Source organism: Artemia sp. Qi Xiang Cuo, chromosome 4 (genome assembly GCF_049724085.1).
Source record: "Artemia sp. Qi Xiang Cuo chromosome 4, ASM4972408v1, whole genome shotgun sequence".
Classification (NCBI taxonomy): Eukaryota; Metazoa; Arthropoda; class Branchiopoda; order Anostraca; family Artemiidae; genus Artemia; species Artemia sp. Qi Xiang Cuo.
Window position 1 is genome coordinate 54,636,320 of NC_142797.1, and position 21,662 is coordinate 54,657,981.

At 32.9% G+C, this 21,662-nt stretch overlaps 2 protein-coding genes across 2 annotated transcripts in view; one reads left to right on the forward strand and one right to left on the reverse strand.

Annotated features, from left to right (window-relative positions):
- The window catches only part of LOC148953246 (uncharacterized), an 87,780-nt gene extending 66,843 nt beyond the window's left edge, over positions 1–20,937 (forward strand). Inside the window, exon 4 of the mRNA XM_089088415.1 lies at positions 20,803–20,937. Coding sequence (XP_088944541.1) covers positions 20,803–20,913 — 111 coding nt within the window. The 3' untranslated portion in view covers positions 20,914–20,937. The remainder of the gene's footprint in view (positions 1–20,802) is intronic.
- Positions 1–21,662, reverse strand: part of Elo68beta (Elongase 68beta) — a 141,510-nt gene that overhangs the window by 117,959 nt on the left and 1,889 nt on the right. The gene's annotated exons all lie outside the window — the stretch shown is intronic.

Here is a 21,662-nt window from a genome sequence, read left to right on the forward strand (position 1 = left end):
ACAGTCTGCTTGAAAAAACGAGCCTTCGATATGCTAGCTTACTCTAAAAATAATGAACACATAACAATGTAATGCATATATATTTTTAATGAAATAATGTCATGTAGAATATTAATACAAAAAATATATATTATTAAACATTATTAATATCAATGAACAACTATGTACATTTTGAATCTGTTCCATAAAATGGTTCACCGTTTTCCCTCTTGATACTATAGTTGTTTTCTTCTGTTAGTTCGTAATCAATAGAATAATCATTATTCAATTTTGAATCATACACAATTTTAACTGGTTTGTCATCGACAGGCTCAATATGCTTTTCGGCTTTGGTATTATTTGATTCATAGACTGTTTGATCAATGAGGGTAACGTTTGCTGGTGCTTTGTTTTTCATCGTTTCATCTTTATATTCCGTAGTGATATTTTCTGACATTGCCATTTTTATTTTTCTGACAATTTCACTGTCTATTAACACATTATTTTTACACAGGTAACAGTTTCGGCACGTAAACAAGATATGATTTACGATATTAGTAGCAGAGTAGGCCTTTCTTTTATTAGCCTTCCGTTGAATGCTAATACCCGAAAGCTGATGATTGGATGTATCCGTAGGTACTGTGTTACCTGCAGCAGTAGCAAGGAGTTGTCCTCTATCATCAACAATTATTTTTATGTTAGCATTCTCTTTGAGTGTAATCATCTCTGGAAATGATAATTTCTCATATCCAGCATTTGTTTAATAGAAATTCTTCGGTGCTCCAAAGAAATCTAAACTCTCACTGTCATGACAACGCACGCATACGTTTCCGATAGTGCTATCACTTGTACTTGTTTCATAGTTTAAATACTTCTCCTTGTCGGCATTCAATGCTAAAATAACCTTGTTATGTGAACACACTCTATTAAAATGTTCCATCTTCACTTTTTTTTAAAGATATGACTTATGTGTTTATCGTTCCACTGCTTAAAAAATACTGATTTAATGCATGCAAAAGACTAGATGGTGTTGATAACTGGTCTTAGAATACCAGTGGGAAAGCCAAATCATGTCTCTTACCAATCATAGAGCACAATTGTTAGAACCGTAAGCATATTTTGAAATTTTAAGATATGTACAAAAAGAAAATAATAAATAAAGTTGAAAAATTTCAAAGTTTAAAAAAAAATTTGTTTTTATGAAAAAAAATATTGAATTATTAGTTCCGAATTTACATATATAGTTTTATTTTTCAATCCAAAAATGGACTTATGTTTCACACCTGTACCAAAGAATTGTATTTTCCATAATTTTCTTACAAAAAAAACTAGAGTTTACGGTCAAAACCCTTATTAGCTCAGATTTTACGGAAATAGTTTATTTTTATAGGTTTCAGACAACACACGCCTGTGAGAGCCTAATACTCACCCCCCCCCCCAAAAAAAAAAATCACTTTTCAGCCATTTCATGTTAAAGACGCGGGGGGGGGGGGGGGCGGGGCACGGTTGAAGTTGTTTTCAAGTAAAAATACCCTCCCCCTCTTCCATGGAAAATTCCCCCCTCAAGACAATCCCATTTCTGTCGACTTTTGGAGGGTGTTTCTTCATTTTTCGATAATCAGGCAATTTTCTCAAACTCATAGCTTTTGACTGGCAACATTAAAGTTAATGAATCCTAAATCTTTGGAAACAGCCTCTATTTCTGCCCGTTTAAGTTTTGATGTTGCTCCTTACTTTCAGTTGAAGAAACTTTTTTATAATTTAATTTCTGATTGCGGGGGGCTGGGCACGGTTGAAGTTGTTTCCGGTCCATTCTTGGTACACAAAACCTTGGGATTTTCACGATCCGTCTTATAAACTAATGTAGTTTACCCATTTTTACCTTTTTAAACCCCCCACCAACAAAAAATTTCCCTCGCACGTGCCTGGGTATGTCAAACCTACACTCCAATTCACAAATTCATTACCCCTTTTTTTGCAAATGCCAATCAAACAATTCTGATTGTAGCATCCAATTTTTTATATAACAAAGCCCATCTTAAAATATTCTAGCGACATCCATTCGTGTATGTAGGGGTGGCTACCTCCGGTCCATTCTTGGTACACAAAACCTTGGGATTTTCACGATCTGTCTTATAAACTAATGTAGTTCACCCATTTTTCTTTTGTTAGGCGCCCCACCCTCCAACAAAAAATTTCCCTCGCACATGCCTGGTGATGTAAAACCTACACTCCAATTCACAAATCCATTACCCCTTTTTTGCAAATGTAAATCAAAGAATTCTGATTGTAGCGTCCAATTTTTAAATAACAAAGCCCGTCTTAAAATATTCTAGCGATATCCATTCATGTATGTAGGGGAGGCTACCTCCGGTCCATCCTTGGTACACAAAACCTTGGGATTTTCACGACCCGTCTTAAAACTAATGAGCTTTTAAAAGATACAAGAACTGCTTATTTAACACAAAAATTTCGTTTTTAATGGGCACCAAGTAAATAAAAACCACACGGAATCAGGTAAACGATTCTCTAAACCCCCTAAAAGCTCTTTTAAAAGATACAAGAATTACTTATTGACAACAAAAATTTCGTTTATAATGCGCACAAAGTAAAGAAAAACCACATGGAATCAGGCAACCGAGTCTCTCAAACCCCTTAAAGCTCTTTTAAAAGATTCAAAAACTACTAATTTAACACAAAAATTTGATTTTTAATGGGCACTAAGTAAAGAAATACCACACGGAATCAGGCAACCGAGTCTCTCAAACCCCGTAAAGCTCTTTTAAAAGATACAGGAACTACTTATTTAACACAAAAATTTCGTTTTTAATGGGCACCAAGTAAAGAAAAACCACACAGAATCAGGCAACAGAGTCTCTCAAACACATAAAGCTCTTTTAAAAGATACAAAACTAGTTATTTAACACAAAAATTTCGTTTTTAATGGGCACCAAGTAAAGAAAAACCACACGGAATCAGGCAACCTAGTCTCTCAAACCCCGTAAGGCTCTTTTAAAAGATACAAAAACTACTTATTTAACACAAAAAATTTCGTTTTTAATGGGCACCAAGTAAAGAAAAACCACACAGAATCAGGCAACCGAGTCTCTCAAACCCCTTAAAGCTCTTTTAAAAGATGCAAAAACTACTTATTTAACATAAAAATTTCGTTTTCAATGGGCACCAAGTAAAAAAAACCACACAGAATCAGGCAACAGAATCTCTTGAACCCCATAAAGCTCATTTAAAAGATACAAGAACTACTTATTTACAACAAAAAATTCGTTTTTAATGAGCACTAAGTAAAGAAAAACCACAAGGAATCAGGCAACTGAGTCTCTCAAACCCATGAAAGCTCTTTTTAAAGATACAAAAACTACTTATTTAACACAAAAATTTCGTTTTTAATGGGCACCAAGTAAAAAAAAAAACCACACGGAATCAAGCAACAGAGTCTCTCAAACCCCATAAAGCTCTTTTAAAAGATACAAGAACTACCTATTTACAACAAAAAATTCGTTTTTAATGAGCACTAAGTAAAGAAAAACCAAACGGAATCAGGCAACTGAGTCTCTCAAACCCCTTAAAGCTCTTTTAAAAGATTAAATAAAAAAAACAAGTTTTTTTAAACTGAAAGTAAGGAACGACAATAAAACTTAAAATGAACAGAAATTATTCCGTATATGAAAGGGGCTGTCCCCTCCTCAACACCTTGCTCTTTACGCCAAAGTTTTGTATTGTTCTAAAAAATAGAGGTGTGAGACAGAGTCAAACTCTAGCGTAAAGAGCGAGGAGTTGAGGAGGGGACAGCCCCGGTCATATACGGACTAATTTCTGTTCGGTTTAAGTTTTATTGTCGCTCCTTACTTTCAGTTTAAAAAACTTGTTTTTTTTAATTAATTTTTGAACGTTTTTGAATAAATGCAGGTTTTGATCTTGGCTTACCGTACATGAATAATTAAAACAAAATTTTCATATTAATTTACTTTTATTTAGTTAAATGGCTTTCTCGAAACTTGTTTAATTATATTTACGAACGTTTTTATTAGTAATAAATATACGTAACTTACGAATTAACTTACGTAACGAACTTCTATATTCATATATTTTTAGTTTGTTTATTAGGGGGTTCGCCCCCTAGTCAATACCTTGCTCTTTAAGCGAAAGTTCGAATTTTGTTCCAATTCTTTAAAAATGACTGCTTAATCACAAAGGCCGTTAATTAGAATAAATAGCTCTTATGAAAGTACTAAGAAAACGTTGGCTTAAAGAGCGGGGTATTGACTACGGGGTGAACCCAATCATATATGTAATATTTTCTGTTCGTTTGAAGTTTCGATGTTGCTGCTATTGCAGTTGAAATACTAGTTTTTTTATATTGAATTTCGGATCTTTTTTTAAATAATGCTGGGAAGTCCGGCGTCCCCTTCATAGCAATGTCCCTTCCCCCAAGAAAACTTCCTTCGTGGAAAGATCCTCCCACATAACCCCCGACCCCCCCCCCCACTACCAGGAAAAATCTCCCCTGAACACGTCTGTATACTTCCAAATAACCAATACTATATGTTAACATTGGGTAAAGTTCATAACTTTCAGCCCTCCCCCCAGGAATATCAGGGGATTAAGTCATCCTAAAAGACATACTTATTATATTTTCGAACATGCTGAACAAAATGACTATCTCAAAATTTTGATCAGGGGACTTTGGGAAAAAAATGAGCGTGGGAGGGGGCCTAGTTGCCCTCCATTTTTTTTGGTCACTTAAAAAGGGCACTAGAACTTTTAATTTTCATTCCAATGAGCCCTCCTACGATATTCTAGGACAACTGGGTCAATACGATCACCCCTGGGGTAAAAAAAAAAAAAAAAAATAAACACGCACCCGTGATCTTTCTTCTGGCAAAAAATGCAAAATTCCACACTTTTGTAGATAGGAGCTTGAAACCTCTAAAGTAGGGTTCTCTGATACGCTGAATATGATGGTGTTATTTTCATTAAGGTTCTATAACTTTTGGGGGGTCTTTCCTCCTTTTTTCGAAAATCAGCAAAATTTTCTCAGGCCTCTAACTTTTGATGGGTACAATTAAACTTTATGATATTTATATATTTAAAATCAGCATTAAAATTTAATTCTTTTGATGTATCTATGTGTATCAAAATACCATCTTCTAGAGTTTCGATTACCATTGAGCCGGGTCTCTCCTTACTTATAGTTCGTTACCACGAACTGTTTGATACAAAAACTACTTATTTAACACAAAAATTTCGTTTTTAATGGGCACTAAGTAAAGAAAAACCACACGGATTCAGGCAACCGAGTCTCTCAAACCCCTTAAAGGTCTTTTAAAAGATACAAGAACTACTTATTTAACACAAAAATTTCGTTTTTAATGGGCACCAAGTAAAGATAAACCACACGGAATCAGGCAACCGAGTCTCTCAAACCCCGTAAAGCTCTTTTAAAAGATACAAAAACTACTTATTTAACACAAAAATTTCGTTTTTAATGGGCACCAAGTAAAGAAATACCACACGGAATCAGAAAACAGAGTCTCTCAAACCCCGTAAAGCTCTTTTAAAAGATACAAGAACTACTTATTCAACACAAAAATTTAGTTTTTAATGGGCACCAAGTAAAGAAAAACCATACGGAATCAGGAAACCGAGTCTCTCAAACCCCATTAAGCTCTTTTAAAATATATAAACACTACTTATTTAAAACAAAAATTTCGTTTTTACTGGGCACCAAGTAAAGAAAAAACACACGGAATCAGACAACAGAGTCTCTCAAACCCCGTAAAGCTCTTTTAAAATATACAAAAACTACTTATTTAACACAAAAATTTCTTTTTTATTGGGCACCAAGTAAAGAAAAACCACACGGAATCAGGCAACCGAGTCTCTCACACCCATTAAAGCTCTTTTAAAAGATACAAAAACTACATATTGAACACAAAAATTTCGTTTTTAATGGGCAACAAGTAAAGAAAAAACACACAGAATTAGGCAACAGAGTCTCTCAAACCCCGTAAAGCTCTTTTAAAAGATACAAGAACTACTTATTTAACACAAAATTTTCGTTTTTAATGGGCACAAAGTAAAGAAAAACAACACGGAATCAGGCAACAGAGTCTCTCAAACCCCGTAAAGCTCTTTTAAAAGATACAAAACTACTTATTTAACACAAAAATTTAGTTTTTAATAGGCACCAAGTAAAGAAAAACCACACGGAATCAGGCAACAGATTCTCTCAAACTCCGTAAAGCTCTTTAAAAATATACAAGAACTAATTATTTAAGACAAAAACTTTGTTTTTATAGTGGAGTAATTAAACACAAACATCACCGAATCAGTTAAACGGGTCTCTCAAGCCCCTTAAAAGCTATTTTAAAATATGCAAGAACTATTTATTTAACACAAAAATTTAATTTTTAATGAGCACCAAGTAAAGTAAAACCACATGGAATCAGTCAACCGAGTCTCTCAAACCCCGTAAAGCTCTTTTAAAAGTTACAAAAAATACTTATTTAACACAAAAATTTATTTTTTAATGTGCAAAAAGTAAATAAAAACCACACGGAATCAGGCAACCGAGTCTCTCAAGCCCCGAAAAGCTCTTTTAAAAGATAAAAAAACTACTTATTCAAGACAAAAATTTCGTTTGTATTGGGCACCAAGTAAAGAAAAACCACACGGAATCAGGCAACCGAGTCTCTCAAACCCCGTAAAGATCTTTTAAAAGATAAAAAAAATACTAATTTAACACAAAAATTTCGTTTTTAATGTGCACCAAGTAAAGAAAAACCACACGGAATCAGGCATCCGAGTCCCTCAAAACCCCTTAAAGCTCTTTTAAAAGACACAAAAACTACTTATTTAACACAAAAATTTAATTTTAATGGGCACCAAGTAAAGAAAAACCACACGGAAAAAGGCAACAGAGTCTCTCAAACCCCGTAAAGCTCTTTTAAAAGATACAAGAACTACTTATTTAACACAAAAATTTCGCTTTTAATGAGCACCAAGTAAAAAAAAACAAACGGAAACATGCAACAGAGTCTCTCAAACCCCGAAAAGCTCTTTTAAAAGATACAAAAACTACTTATTTAACACAAAAATTTCTTTTTTAAATGGCACCAAGTAAAGAAAAACCACACGGAATCAGGCAACCGAGTCTCTCAAACCCCTTAAAGCTCTTTTAAAAGATACAAGAACTACTTATTTAACACAAAAATTTCGTTTTTAATGAGCACCAAGTAAAGAAAAACCACACGGAATCAGGCAACAGAGTCTCTCAAACCCCGTAAAGCTCTTTTAAAATATACAAAAACTACTTATTTAACACAAAAATTTCGTTTTTAATGGGCATCAAGTAACTAAAAACCACACGGAATCAGGCAACCGTGTCTCTCAAACCCCGTAAAGCTCTTTTAAAAGATACAAAAACTACTTATTTAACACAAAAATTTCGTTTTTAATGGGCACCAAGTAAAGAAAAACCACACGGAATCAGGCAACCGAATCCCTCAAAACCCCTTAAAGCTCTTTTAAAAGACACAAAAACTAATTATTTAAAAAAAAATTTTTATTTTAATGGGCACCAAGTAAAGAAAAACCACACGGAATCAGGCAACCGAGTCTCTCAAACCCCTTAAAGCTCTTTTAAAAGATACAAAAACTACTTATTCAACACAAAAATTTAGTTTTTATTGGGCACCAAGTAAAAAAAAACCACACGGAATCAGGCCACCGAGTCTCTCAAACTCCGTAAAGCTCTTTTAAAAGATAAAAAAAAACTACTAATTTAACCCAAAAATTTCTTTTTTAATGGGCACCAAGGAAAGAAAAACCACACGGAATCAGGCAACCGAGTCTCTCAAACCCCGAAAAGCTCTTTAAAAATATACAAAAACTACTTATTTAACACAAAAATTTCTTTTTTAATGAGCACCAAGTAAAGAAAAACCACACGGAATCAGGCAACCGAGTCCCTCAAAACCCCTTAAAGCTCTTTTAAAAGACACAAAAACTAATTATTTAACACAAAAATTTAATTTTAATGGGCACCAAGTAAAGAAAAACCACACGGAATTAGGCAACAGAGTCTCTCAAACCCCGTAAAGCTCTTTTAAAAGATACAATAACTACTTATTTAACACAAAAATTTCGTTTTTAATGAGCACCAAGTAAAAAAACCCACACGGAATAAGACAGCAGAGTCTCTCAAACCCCGTAAAGCTCTTTTAAAAGATACAAAAACTACTTATTTAAAACAAAAATTTAGTTTTTAATGTTCTTCAATTAAAGAAAAACCACACGGAATAAGGCAACTGAGTATCTCAAACCCCTTAAAGCTCTTTTAAAAGATACAAAAACTACTTATTTAACACAAAACTTTCGTTTTTAATGGGCACCAAGTAAATAAAAACCACACGGAATCAGGCAACCGTGTCTCTCACACCCTTTAAAGCTCTTTTAAAAGATAAAAAAACAAACTATTAAACACAAAAATTTCGTTTTTAATGGGCAACAAGTAAAGAAAAAACACACAGAATTAGGCAACAGAGTCTCTCAAACCCCTTAAAGCTCTTTTAAAAGATACAAGAACTACTTATTTAACACAAAAATTTCGTTTTTAATGAGCACCAAGTAAAGAAAAACTACACGGAATCAGGCAACAGAGTCTCTCAAACCCCGTAAAGCTCTTTTAAAAGATACAAAACTACTTATTTAACACAAAAATTTAGTTTTTAATCGGCACCAAGTAAAGAAAAACCACACGGAATCAGGCAACAGATTCTCTCAAACTCCGTAAAGCTCTTTTAAAAGATACAAGAACTACTTATTTGACACAAAAATTTGGTTTTTAATTGGCACCAATTAAAGAAAAACCACACGGAATCAGGCAACAGAGTCTCTCAAACCCCGTAAAGCTCTTTTAAAAGATACAAGAACTACTTATTTTACACAAAAATTTCGTTTTTAATGGGCACCAAGTAAAGAAAAACCACACGGAATCAGGCAACAGAGTCTCTCAAACCCCGTAAAGCTCTTTTAAAAGGTACAAAAAATACTTATTTAACACAAAAATTTTTTTTAAATGGGTACCAAGTAAAGAAAAACCACACGGAATCAGGCAACCGAGTCTCTCAAACCCCGTAAAGCTCTTTTAAAAGATACAAGAACTACTTATTCAACACAAAAATTTCGTTTTTAATGGGCACCAAGTAAAAAAAAACCACACGGAATCAGGCCACCGAGTCTCTCAAACTCCTTAAAGCTCTTTTAAAAGATATAAAAAATACTCATTTAACACAAAAATTTATTTTTTAATGTGCACCAAGTAAATAAAAACCACACGGAATCAGGCATCCGAGTCACTCAAAACCCCTAAACGATATTTTAAATTACAAAAAAAATAATTATATAAAACAAAAATTTAATTTTAATGGGCACCAACTAAAGAAAAACAACACGGAAATAGGCAACCGAGTCTCTCAAACCCCGTAAAGCTCTTTTAAAAGATATAAAAACTACTTATTTAACACAAAAATTTCGATTTTAATGGGCACCAAGTAAAGAAAAACCACACGGAATCAGGCAACCGAGTCCCTCAAAACCCCTTAAAGCTCTTTAAAAAGACACAAAAACTACTTATTTAACACAAAAATTTAATTTTAATGGGCACCAAGTAAAGAAAAACCACACGGAAATAGGCAACAGAGTCTCTCAAACCCCGTAAAGCTCTTTTAAAAGATACAAGAAGTACTTATTTAACACAAAAATTTCGCTTTTAATGAGCACCAAGTAAAAAAAAACACACGGAATCAGGCAACCGAGTCTCTCAAACCCCGTAAAGCTCTTTTAAAAGATACAAAAACTACTTATTTAACACAAAAATTTCGTTTTTAAATGGAACCAAGTAAAGAAAAACCACACGGAATCAGTCAACCGAGTCCCTCAAACCCCATAAAGCTCTTTTAAAATATACAATAACTACTTATTTAAAACAAAAATTTCTTTTTTAATGATAACCAAGTAAAGAAAAACCACACGGAATCAGGCAACAGAGTCTATCAAACCCCGTAAAGCTCTTTTAAAAGATACAAAAACTACTTATTTAACACAAAAATTTCGTTTTTAATGGGTAGCAAGTAAAGAAAAACAATACTGAATCAGGCAACCTAGTCGCTCAAATCCCTTAAAGTTCTTTTAAAAGATACAAAAACTACTTATTTAACACAAAAATTTCGTTTTTAATGGGCACCAATTAAAGAAAAACCAGACGGAATCAGGCAACAGAATCCCTCAAAACCCCTTAAAGCTCTTTAAAAATACACAAAAACTACTTATTTAAAAAAAAATTTTTATTTTTAATGGGCACCAAGGACCGAAAAACCCTACGGGATCAGGCAAATAAGTCACTAAAACCACTGAACTATATTTAAATATTTAAAAGAAATAGTTATATAACAAAAATATTTTTTTTTTAATGAACAGCAAGTCAATAAAAAAAAAACGGGATCTGGCAGCAGTGTCCCTCAAACCCAGCACAGCTCTTTAAAAAGAAACAAATAATAATTATTTAACAAAAAAATTTTGTTTTTAATGGGCACGAAGTAAAGAAAAACCACACGGAATCAGGCAACCGAGTCTCTCAAGCCCCGTAAAGATCTTTTAAAAGATACAAGAACTACTTATTTAACACAAAAATTTAGTTTTTAATGGGCACCAAGTAAAGAAAAACCACACGGAATCAGGCAACCGAGTCCCTCAAAACCCCTTAAAGCTCTTTTAAAAGATACAAGAACTACTTATTTAACACAAAAATTTAGTTTTTAAATGGCACCAGGTAAAGAAAAACCACATGGAATCAGGCAACAGAGTCTCTCAAACCCCGTAAAGCTCTTTTAAAAGATACAAGAACTACTTATTTAACACAAAAATTTCGTTTTTAATGAGCACCAAGTAAAGAAAAACCACACGGAATCAGGCAACAGAGTCTCTCAAACCCCGTAAAGCTCTTTTAAAAGATACAAAAACTACTTATTTAACACACAAATTTCGTTTTTAATGGGCACCAAGTAAAGAAAAACCACACGGAATCAGGCAACAGAGTCTCTCAAACCCCTTAAAGCTCTTTTAAAAGATACAAAAACTACTTATTTAACACAAAAATTTCGTTTTTATTGGGCACCAAGTAAAGAAAAACCACACGGAATGAGGTAACCGAATCACTCAAAACCCCTTAAAGCTCTTTTAAAAGACAAAAAAACTACTTATTTAAAACAAAATTTTAATTTTAATGGGTACCAAGTAAAGAAAAACCACACGGAATCAGGCAACTGAGTCTCTCAAACCCCGTAAAGCTATTTTAAAAGATACAAGAACTACTTATTCAACACAAAAACTTTGTTTTTATTGGGCACCAAGTAAAAAAAACCACACGAAATCAGGCCACCAAGTCTCTCAAACTCCGTAAAGCTCTTTTAAAAGATAAAAAAAAACTACTTATTTAACCCAAAAATTTAATTTTTAATGGGCACCAAGTAAAGAAAAACCACACGGAATCAGGCAACCGAGTCTCTCAAACCCCGTAAAGCTCTTTTAAAAGATACAAAAACTACTTATTTAACACAAAAATTTCATTTTTAATGGGCACCAAGTAAAGAAAAACCACACGGAATCAGGCAACCGAGTCCCTCAAAACCCCTTAAAGCTCTTTTAAAAGACACAACAACTACTTATTTAACACAAAAATTTAATTTTAATGGGCACCAAGTAAAGAAAAACCACACGGAATTAGGCAACAGAGTCTCTCAAACCCCGTAAAGCTCTTTTAAAAGATACAAGAACTACTTATTTAACACAAAAATTTCTTTTTTAATGAGCACCAATTATAAAAAACTACACAGAATCAGACAGCAGAGTCTGTCTAACCCCGTAAAGCTCTTTTAAAAGATACATAAGCTATTTATTTAACAAAACATTTCGTTTATTAATGGGCATCAAGTAAAGAAAAAAAACACAAGGAATCAGGCAACAGAGTCTCTCAAACCCCGTAAAGCTCTTTTAAAAGATACAAAAACTTCTTATGTAACACAAAAATTTCGTTTTTAATGGGTACCAAGTAAAAAAACCACACGGAATCAGGCAACCGAGTCTCTCAAACCCATTAAAGCTCTTTTAAAAGATACAAAAACTACATATTTAACACAAAAATTTCGTTTTTAATGGGCAACAAGTAAAGAAAAAACACACAGAATTAGGCAACAGAGTCTCTCAAACCCCGTAAAGCTCTTTTAAAAGATACAATAACTACTTATTTAACACAAAAATTTCGTTTTTAATGCGCACCAAGTAAAGAAAAACTACACTGAATCAGGCAACAGAGTCTCTCAAACCCCGTAAAGCTCTTTTAAAAGATACAAAACTACTTATTTAACACAAAAATTTAGTTTTTAATCGGCACCAAGTAAAGAAAAACCACACGGAATCAGGCAACAGATTCTCTAAAACACCGTAAAGCTCTTTTAAAATATACAATAACTACTTATTTTACACAAAAATTTGGTTTTTAATTGGCACCAAGTAAAGAAAAACCACACGGAATCAGGCAACAGAGTCTCTCAAACCCCGTAAAGCTCTTTTAAAAGGTACAATAAATACTTATTTAAAACAAAAATTTAGTTATTAATGAGCACAAAGTAAAGAAAAACCACAAGGAATCAGGCAACAGAGTCTCTCAAACCCCGTAAAGCTCTTTTAAAAGGTACAAAAAATACTTATTTAACACAAAAATTTTGTTTTTAATGGGCACCAAGTAAAGAAAAACCACACGGAATCAGGCAACCGAGTCACTCAAACCCCGTAAAGCTCTTTTAAAAGATACAAAAACTACTTATTTAACACAAAAATTTCGTTTTTAATGGGCACCAATTAAATAAAAACCATACGGAATCAGGCAACCAAGTCTCTCAAACCCCTTAAAGCTCTTTTAAAGATATAAAAACTATTTATTTAAAACAAAAATTTCGTTTTTAATGGGCACCAAGTAAAGAAAAACCACACGGAATCAGGCATCCGAGTCCCTCAAAACCCCTTAAAGCTCTTTTAAAAGACACAAAAAATACTTATTTAACACAAAAATTTAATTTTAATGGGCACCAAGTAAAGAAAAACCACACGGAAATAGGCAACAGAGTCTCTCAAACCCCGTAAAGCTCTTTTAAAAGATATAAAAACTAATTATTTAAAACAAAAAGTTCGATTTTAATGGGCACCAAGTAAAGAAAAACCACACGGAATCAGGCAACCGAGTCACTCAAAACCCCTTAAAGCTATTTTAAATGACACAAAAACTACTTATTTAACAAAAAAATTTAATTTTAATGGGCACCAAGTAAAGAAAAACCACACGGAAATAGGCAACAGAGTCTCTCAAACCCCGTAAAGCTCTTTTAAAAGATACAAGAAGTACTTATTTAACACAAAAATTTCGCTTTTAATGAGCACCAAGTAAAAAAAAACACACGGAATCAGGCAACCGAGTCTCTCAAACCCCGTAAAGCTCTTTTAAAAGATACAAAAACTACTTATTTAACACAAAAATTTCGTTTTTAAATGGCACCAAGTAAAGGAAAACCACACGGAATCAGGCAACCGAGTCTCTCAAACCCCTTAAATCTCTTTTAAAAGATACAAGAACTACTTATTTAAAACAAAAACTTTGTTTTTAATGGCTTTTAAGTAAAAAAAAACAACATGGAATCAGGTAAAAGAGTCTCTCAAACCCCGTACAGCTCTTTGAAAAGATAAAAGAATACTTATATAACAAACTAATTTCGTTTTTAATTTGTACACATAAAATAAAAACCAAACGGAATCAGTCAACCGAGTCTCTCAAAACCCCTTAAAGCTCTTTTAAAAGACACAAAAACTACTTATTTAAAACAAAAATTTAATTTTAATGGGCACCAAGTAAAGAAAAACAACACGGAATCAGGCAGCCGAGTCTCTCAAACCCCGTAAAGCTCTTTAAAAAGATACAAGAACTACTTATTTAACACAAAAATTTAGTTTTTAATGGGCACCAAGTAAAGAAAAACAACACGGAATCAGGCAACCGAGTCTCTCAAACCCCGTAAAGCTCTTTAAAAAGATACAATAACTACTTATATAACCAAAACATTTAGTTTTTAATGTGCACGAATAAAAGAAAAACCACACGGAATCAGGCAACCGAGTCTCTCAAACACCGTAAAGCTGTTTTAAAAGATACAAGAACTACTTATTTAACAAAAAAACTTATTTTTTAATGTGCACAAAGTAAAGAAAAACCACACGGAATCAGGCAACCGAGTCCCTCAAAACCCCTTAAAGCTCTTTTAAAAGACACAAAAACTACTTATTTAACAAAAAAATTTAATTTTAATGGGCACCAAGTAAAGAAAAACCACACGGAATCAGGCAACAGAGTCTTTCAAACCCCGTAAAGCTCTTTTAAAAGATACAAGAACTACTTATTTAACACAAAAATTTCGTTTTTAATGAGCACCAAGTAAAAAAAACCACACGGAATCAGGCAACCGAGTCTCTCAAACCCCGTAAAGCTCTTTTAAAAGACACAAGAACTACTTATTTAACACAAAAAATTCTTTTTTAAAGGGTACCAAGTAAAGGAAAACCACACGGAATCAGGCAACCGAGTCTATCAAACCCCATAAAGCTCTTTTAAAAGATACAAGAACCACTTATTTAATAAAAAAATTTCGTTTTTAATGAGCACCAAGTAAACAAATACCACAATGAATCAGGCAACCGAGTCTCTAAAACCCCGTAAAGCTCTTTTAAAAGATACAAAAACTACTTATTTAAAACAAAGATTTCGTTTTTAATGGGCACCAAGTAAAGAAAAATGACACGGAATCAGGCAACCGAGTCTCTCAAATCCTGTAAAGCTCTTTTAAAAGATACAAAAACTACTTATTTAACAAAAAAAAATCCGTTTTAGTTCTTCGTATAGTATAACGTTAAACTATTTTGAATTGACAACACTGTCCAAACATCACTTGTGTATTATACAGTACACAATCATCCCATCTCCCCCAAAATACTTTTCAGCCATTTCTTGTTAATTTTTTTATATTTCTAAACTATTTTAAATTGACAACACATCGAAGTATTCACAAATGCTAAACCCTTTTCTTTTTTTTCTCCACCTTAATAGGATCAAATTCGCAAATCCTATCTACCTACACATTCATATCAAACTATTGTTGGCTAAAGGCAATTGTCCAAAAAAATCAGAAAAACCAGTCTGATAGCACATACTTCAAAGAAATGGAACAGGTGTGAGAGGATATTCACTCTCTTTGAAAAGGTGTAGAGCATCCATAGAAATGTTTTCCTAGGGCATCCATAGAAATGGAAGGCCATGTGAGAGGATACTCACTCTCTTTGAAAAGGTGTAGAGCATCCATAGAAATGTTTTCCTAGGGCATCCATAGAAATGGAACATAGCAATCTACTGTCAAGACAGGTAAGACACTTGTTTTTTCGGCTTTTATGAGTTTCAGCGAAAAATCATCCATCCCGCTAGAGCTTGACTTTATCGTAGCCAAAAATCGTGTCACTTCCCGTTCCGAATATCTTGCAAACTCAAAGAAATTCTCACTTGCAGGCTGTCTTTCAAAGACAGATCCAAAACTCGCAGATATGCGTAGGTTAGCCCGGGCTTGATCGCAAAGCCTTTTCCCTTCTTTTGCAAAACAATCACACAGAAATTCAGATATGCGTTGAGAATCAGTAAAACGACCTCCTGTCGTCTCCATGGCTCTCACCTCCTCCTTACTATGAAATTTACTCAAAAGTTTATTTATTGTTTTCCATGTATTTTTCATATTCTCTTGATTTTCATTAAATTCATTTTGGAAATGATGTTTCTGAGCATTCCGTTTTACTGAATTAAAATATTCCCAAATCTCTTGAATTTTATAAAATTATCATCTGAATGATCCTTTAAATAATTCACATAAAGTTTGTTTTTCTGCTTTATTGAAACTAGAATAGCTTTTGTTATCCATGGTTTCTTAGGAAAATTTCTATTAGGGTTTATTCTTCGCAAGGGACACGTTTCATTCATTACATTCATCATTATCTCACTGAATAGATCATAAGCAGTATTTGGACACTTTTCCTTTATTACCCGCGAGAAATTTGTTTCATCCATAATATTTGCAAGACTCTTAAGGCTTTTATTAATCATTTCACGGTAAAACAAAGCCCTTTCATTTCGTTTATTTTCCTTTGACTGATTCAGCTTTATTTCACTTATTAAAAGAAGGTGATCTGAGCTGTCGGACACAACCACATCTGCTTGGGATCTTTCAAGTAATCCACCATTAACGAAAAAATTATCAATGAAAGATCCATCATGTGACACCATCATATTAACAAAATCTGAGCTATTCGCTCTTTTTAGTAAATCTATATTAAATCTCCCCATCATAAATTTGTTTTTATTTTCATTATTAATTTTATCTAATAATAGTTCAAATCCATCAAGAAAAAAACTAACATCACATGACGGATTTTTGTAAATCAATCCCAAAATCAAGTTCCTTTCCCCTTCATTTTTTATTTCATTGAAAAGTGTTTCGATCCTACCTTCAAGCCACAGGGAAAGGTCATCCCTAACCCAATATTGGGTACCTTCATTAATCAAAAGGCCTAGACCGCCCCGCTCCATGGTTGTCCGTTCTCTTCGCTCGCAAACATATCCTGGAAAAGAAAAATCCCCTGGCACTGACTTGCTAGAAACAAATGTCTCACAAAGGCCTACAATACACGGTTTCTTATCTAGCGAACTTAAAATCTCAAATAAAGAAGAATATGCCGTTCTTAGACCTTGACAATTCCAGAAAACTATCGCTCTTTCTGCACTCGCAGGATTTGAATACTCATAAAGATTATTCGGATTCACATAATTACTTGGGCGACAATTCAACGAAAAATTATTGATGCATTCATCATCCCCCGGAAGTGTGTCACGAGCTTGGCTTCCAAGAATAAACCGTTTTTCTTCAAATTCATTCAAAGGGTCATCATATATATTTGCACTCATTGAAGAGGGTGACTACCTTTACGACAAAAAAAAAAAAAACCAGATATTGATAGGCAGAAATAAGAAGGAAAAAGAAAGAGAGAAAAAAAACGTGGAAGGAACTGAAATTTTGGCTATAGAATACAAAACCTAAAACAAGCATACAAGTAATTCAACAACACAATTTACACAACACAAAATTATGTGGTTGGATTCGGCAAACGAACCACTTCAGCCATAGCTCGAGTTTTACTGATCTCTCCCACTGAGTCTTTTCCAAAAATCGTCCCGTTATTCGACCAAAAATTTCTGTTTCCAAGCTCACTCTTAGCCAAGTCAAGAATCTGCTTTTTTTTCATGTTAGGTACTCGATGACAAAAATTCCCGACCGAGCAAGCTTTGACTTACATGCAAACACTTTTCTTGCAATTTCAGCAGATTTAAGCGCAACCAACACAGGCAAAGGACGCTTTTTTGCGTTTAAAATGGTGTCCGAATCAGTTTAGTTTGCTCGAAATTTAAATACAGAAACTATTGTGGTCGAAGAAAAATCAGAAATTTGCACTTTATCCGTAATCACATTCAATTCACGCTCAGAGATGGAAAGACCCCCACTATGGTCAACACCATGAAATACGAGCTGATTCAGTCGTTTTTCCTGCTCTATATCATCAAGAAGGTTTCGAGTTGTTCAACCCCTTTTCCAGGGCTAGGTTCGCTTTTTGGAGAGCCCGTAGTTTGTTTTGAATCTCATCAAACTTGATCGAATACTGAACCAGTATAGAGTCGTGAATCTGAGAAACGATAGAGTAGACCATATCCGCACTAATTGACATTCCAACTTTTTTACGAACTTCTTTTTCAATATCATTCCGGATATTGGATTTAAGTGTGTCCAACTCCGGTAAAACAGAGTTTACTGATTCACCAATGTATCTGGTAAACTCGAACCACTAATCTCAAGATGCTTATGAGGAAAATCAGATAATTCCGTAAAAGCGTTTGCAACGCCTAATTCATTTTTCTTCTTAGCCTTCTTTGAAATGCTAACAAAGGTCGAAAGTTATGAGGCTGTTGTTGTCACGATGGCTTCCGTAACAAAATACAACATAAGATATTTTATTGTTCTTGGCCTTTATTATGTCCAACACTCGGCATGGCCATGGTGGATAACTTCTGAATTTTGCTAGAACAACAGCATCCTTTGTGAACTGAACCATTGAAATGTATTATCAAAAAGGACAAAACTCCACTTAGCTTTGAATAGGTAGGTCAACCCGAGTTGGCAATCACCTTATGATCGGTTCATCAGTCCAACAAATCGTATCCAATTTCATTCAATATCAAGTTCATTATTCATTAATTATGTCCAACAAATCATATCCAATTTCATTCAATAGGTCATTGTGTTTTGTAGGTAACAGGTTTTAGATAATGTAATACAAATCAAACAAGGTCCTTTCACTCTGAGCAACGAATGATAACGAATGATTAAAAGAGGTTGTCTTCGAAAAGATTGGTATGGAGGAGGAGCGTGTCTAGCTTTATTGGTCTCAATACCGTCCCTGTTTTTTCAGGCAATTTTCTGTTCTGCAATTAGTTGTCTTTAGTAGTAGTATATATAGAATTGATCCCATACATCGGTGCTGCTTATGTGAAAAACTGATCTTCCTTTTTTTCAAGCCGGAGGACTGTAATTCTCATATATGGGGTGATCCCAAATGGCACTTCTTATTTCGATCTAGCGGCAATTTTGAGAGTTTTCAGGCTCTATTTATTAGAGCCCGTAAATTTATTTTTGCAGCAAACTTTTACTATAGATGAAAATGAAATTATAGTTACCATTACTGAATGAGCTTCAAATGGCAACTGTTATTCAGTAGCCAGTTTTTTTTTCAAAACTCGTTTTTAGGCTTGTGGTTACTAATGGATGGACCCTGGTTCGCTCTTTACTAGGTTGCAGCTGTCGCTATGACCGAGATTAAGGGTTATCACAAGCATGGGAGGTCCGCTACCTTTTAAAACTCTTCTCTCTCTTCACACTAAAATTCAATATTTGTTTCATTATGGGGTGGTTACTTAGAAAAAAGGGTTATTTAAAGTGTTCTTATTTTTGGCTCAAAAAAATCCATAGGAAAGGAAGGGGGCTAAAATTTTCGGGGAACTTGAGCTTTGCAACTGAGTAAATCCAAACCGCATATGTGTAAAATAATCGTAACTCATATAAACTTTTATTAGGCTCGAATATTTTGGATAGTTTTTGGTTTAAACTGATTGAAAAAAACTGATGCAATGCCAGAAGGGGGAGAATCTGCCATAGGAGGAGGGAAATAATCTGTTAAAATTGTGATGTATTTTGAAGCGTTTAATTTTTGTCTTGTAAGTTTTGTTCTTTTTTTTATTATTGCTACGTCTTCTTGTTTGGTTTGTGACAGGTTTCCAAAGCTTTAAATGAATAAATAAATAAATATAGATGGAATTTGAATATTTTGAGTAGTGCCTGTAATTTGGTACTGAGGATAATACCGTCCCTGTTTTTTCAGGCAATTTTCTTTTATTTAATTTTAAAGATTACATTTTCATGCCTACAGAAAAAAAGGTGGCATATAGGGGGGGGGGGGGTCATGAGTGCCAGCTGGAATTTCTTAGAGAGAACGGGGTAAAGGAGCTTTGCTTTCACCAAGACTTAAACGGGAATGTTTCTCATTTTCCTATTTACATACATTATATAACGTCTTCTTGTTTCCCAGGGGACATTGCCCCCCCCACTGCAATTCACGGAGAGGCTCCCTAGAGGAAAGATTTATCCAAAAGTTTTCCTAGAAAAATACAGAAGGGATGGCCCTATAGTTATAGATCCCTTTCCTAATAAATATTTTGACGGTGGCATTTTTTCAAGAATGATTGTCATTCTCGAAGCATCTTTAACAAATATTAAGCTTGAATGTAAGACGGGGCTTAAGGAAAGATTAGCCCCTTAAGCCCCTCCTTTACATTTAAGCGAGCACTGAATTAAGCAGTGCATAGTAAAAAGAAAACTTCAAGTAAATAGGGACCTTTGTCAATAGAAACCGAAGCTCTAATAAATGAAGTTTTAATTGCATAAAAGGCAACAACAAAATATACTGTGTATGTATATCTAAATATAGAAATAGAAGTCAACCTCGTCCATGGGCCTATTGAAAAATGGGGTGTGATCTTGATGGTTGTATTTTTCAAGGAAAATCAACAAAGACAACATCTACAAAATGTGAAATTTATCATTTTTCTTAGAAGTGAGTGAATACTCAGATGAATACGGATTTAACCTCTAAACTCCTTAAATTAGGAACCATCTATATATTATTCGAATATGTGCATATATATCAGATAATATTAAATATATATTAGATAACTATATAAATAATATATTATACAATAATATATATATATATATATATATATATATATATATATATATATATTCTTCAATTCGTAAAGCAAATAAACTGAATAAGCAATTTTTCTTGAAGTTTTGCTGTCCAAAAATAAGATTTGGATTTAAAGATACAGGTTACAGGTAGTGAATTTTCCCTGTAACCTATATACGAGGTAATTTTCAGTATATTTACTTATCATTTAGTGCCATCAACAGTTTACAAGAAAGAAAAATAAGGATTTGTTAATTATTTTTCTTAATTTGCTCATTACGTACTCTCACTTTCTTTTTCATCTTCCAGGATAATGCTCAAACAATACGATCCTGGAAAATTGGAACGCTCTTTCGATGTCTTTGTGGAATTTTGGCGTTTATTTTCATTACCTTTGAACCAGCGATAACATTTTCTTAAGTTATAATAGCACACATGTGCAAATACGCACAATATACATATATATGTAATATACATATATATATATATATATATATATATATATATATATATATATATATATATATATATATATATATATATATATATATATATATATATATATATATATATATATATATATATATATATATATATATATATATATATATATATATATATATATATATATATATATATATATATATATATATATATATATATATATATATATATATATATATATATATATATATATATTTATATATATATATATATATATATATATATATATATATATATATATATATATATATATATATATATATATATATATATATATATATATATATATATATATATATATATATATATATATATATATATATATATATATATATATATATATATATATATATATATATATATATATATATATATATATATATATATATATATATATATATATATCTTTGTTTGCAACTGGCTTGATATACAGTCACTGCTCCTTAAATTTGGGATAGTTTCGTACTATTAATTTTAAATTATAACTTGCAGTTCCCATTTTCTTAAACTGGTTATTGTTTGTTTATAATAGTCAAAAATGGGGTTTGCCTAAATCTTACTTTTGAAATTGAATTAAAATAACATTTCTGTGTTTACTTAAAGATTATGTTTACACAGTTTTATGTACTCCTGGTGAAGCAATTCTATTCAAGTTATTTGCTATT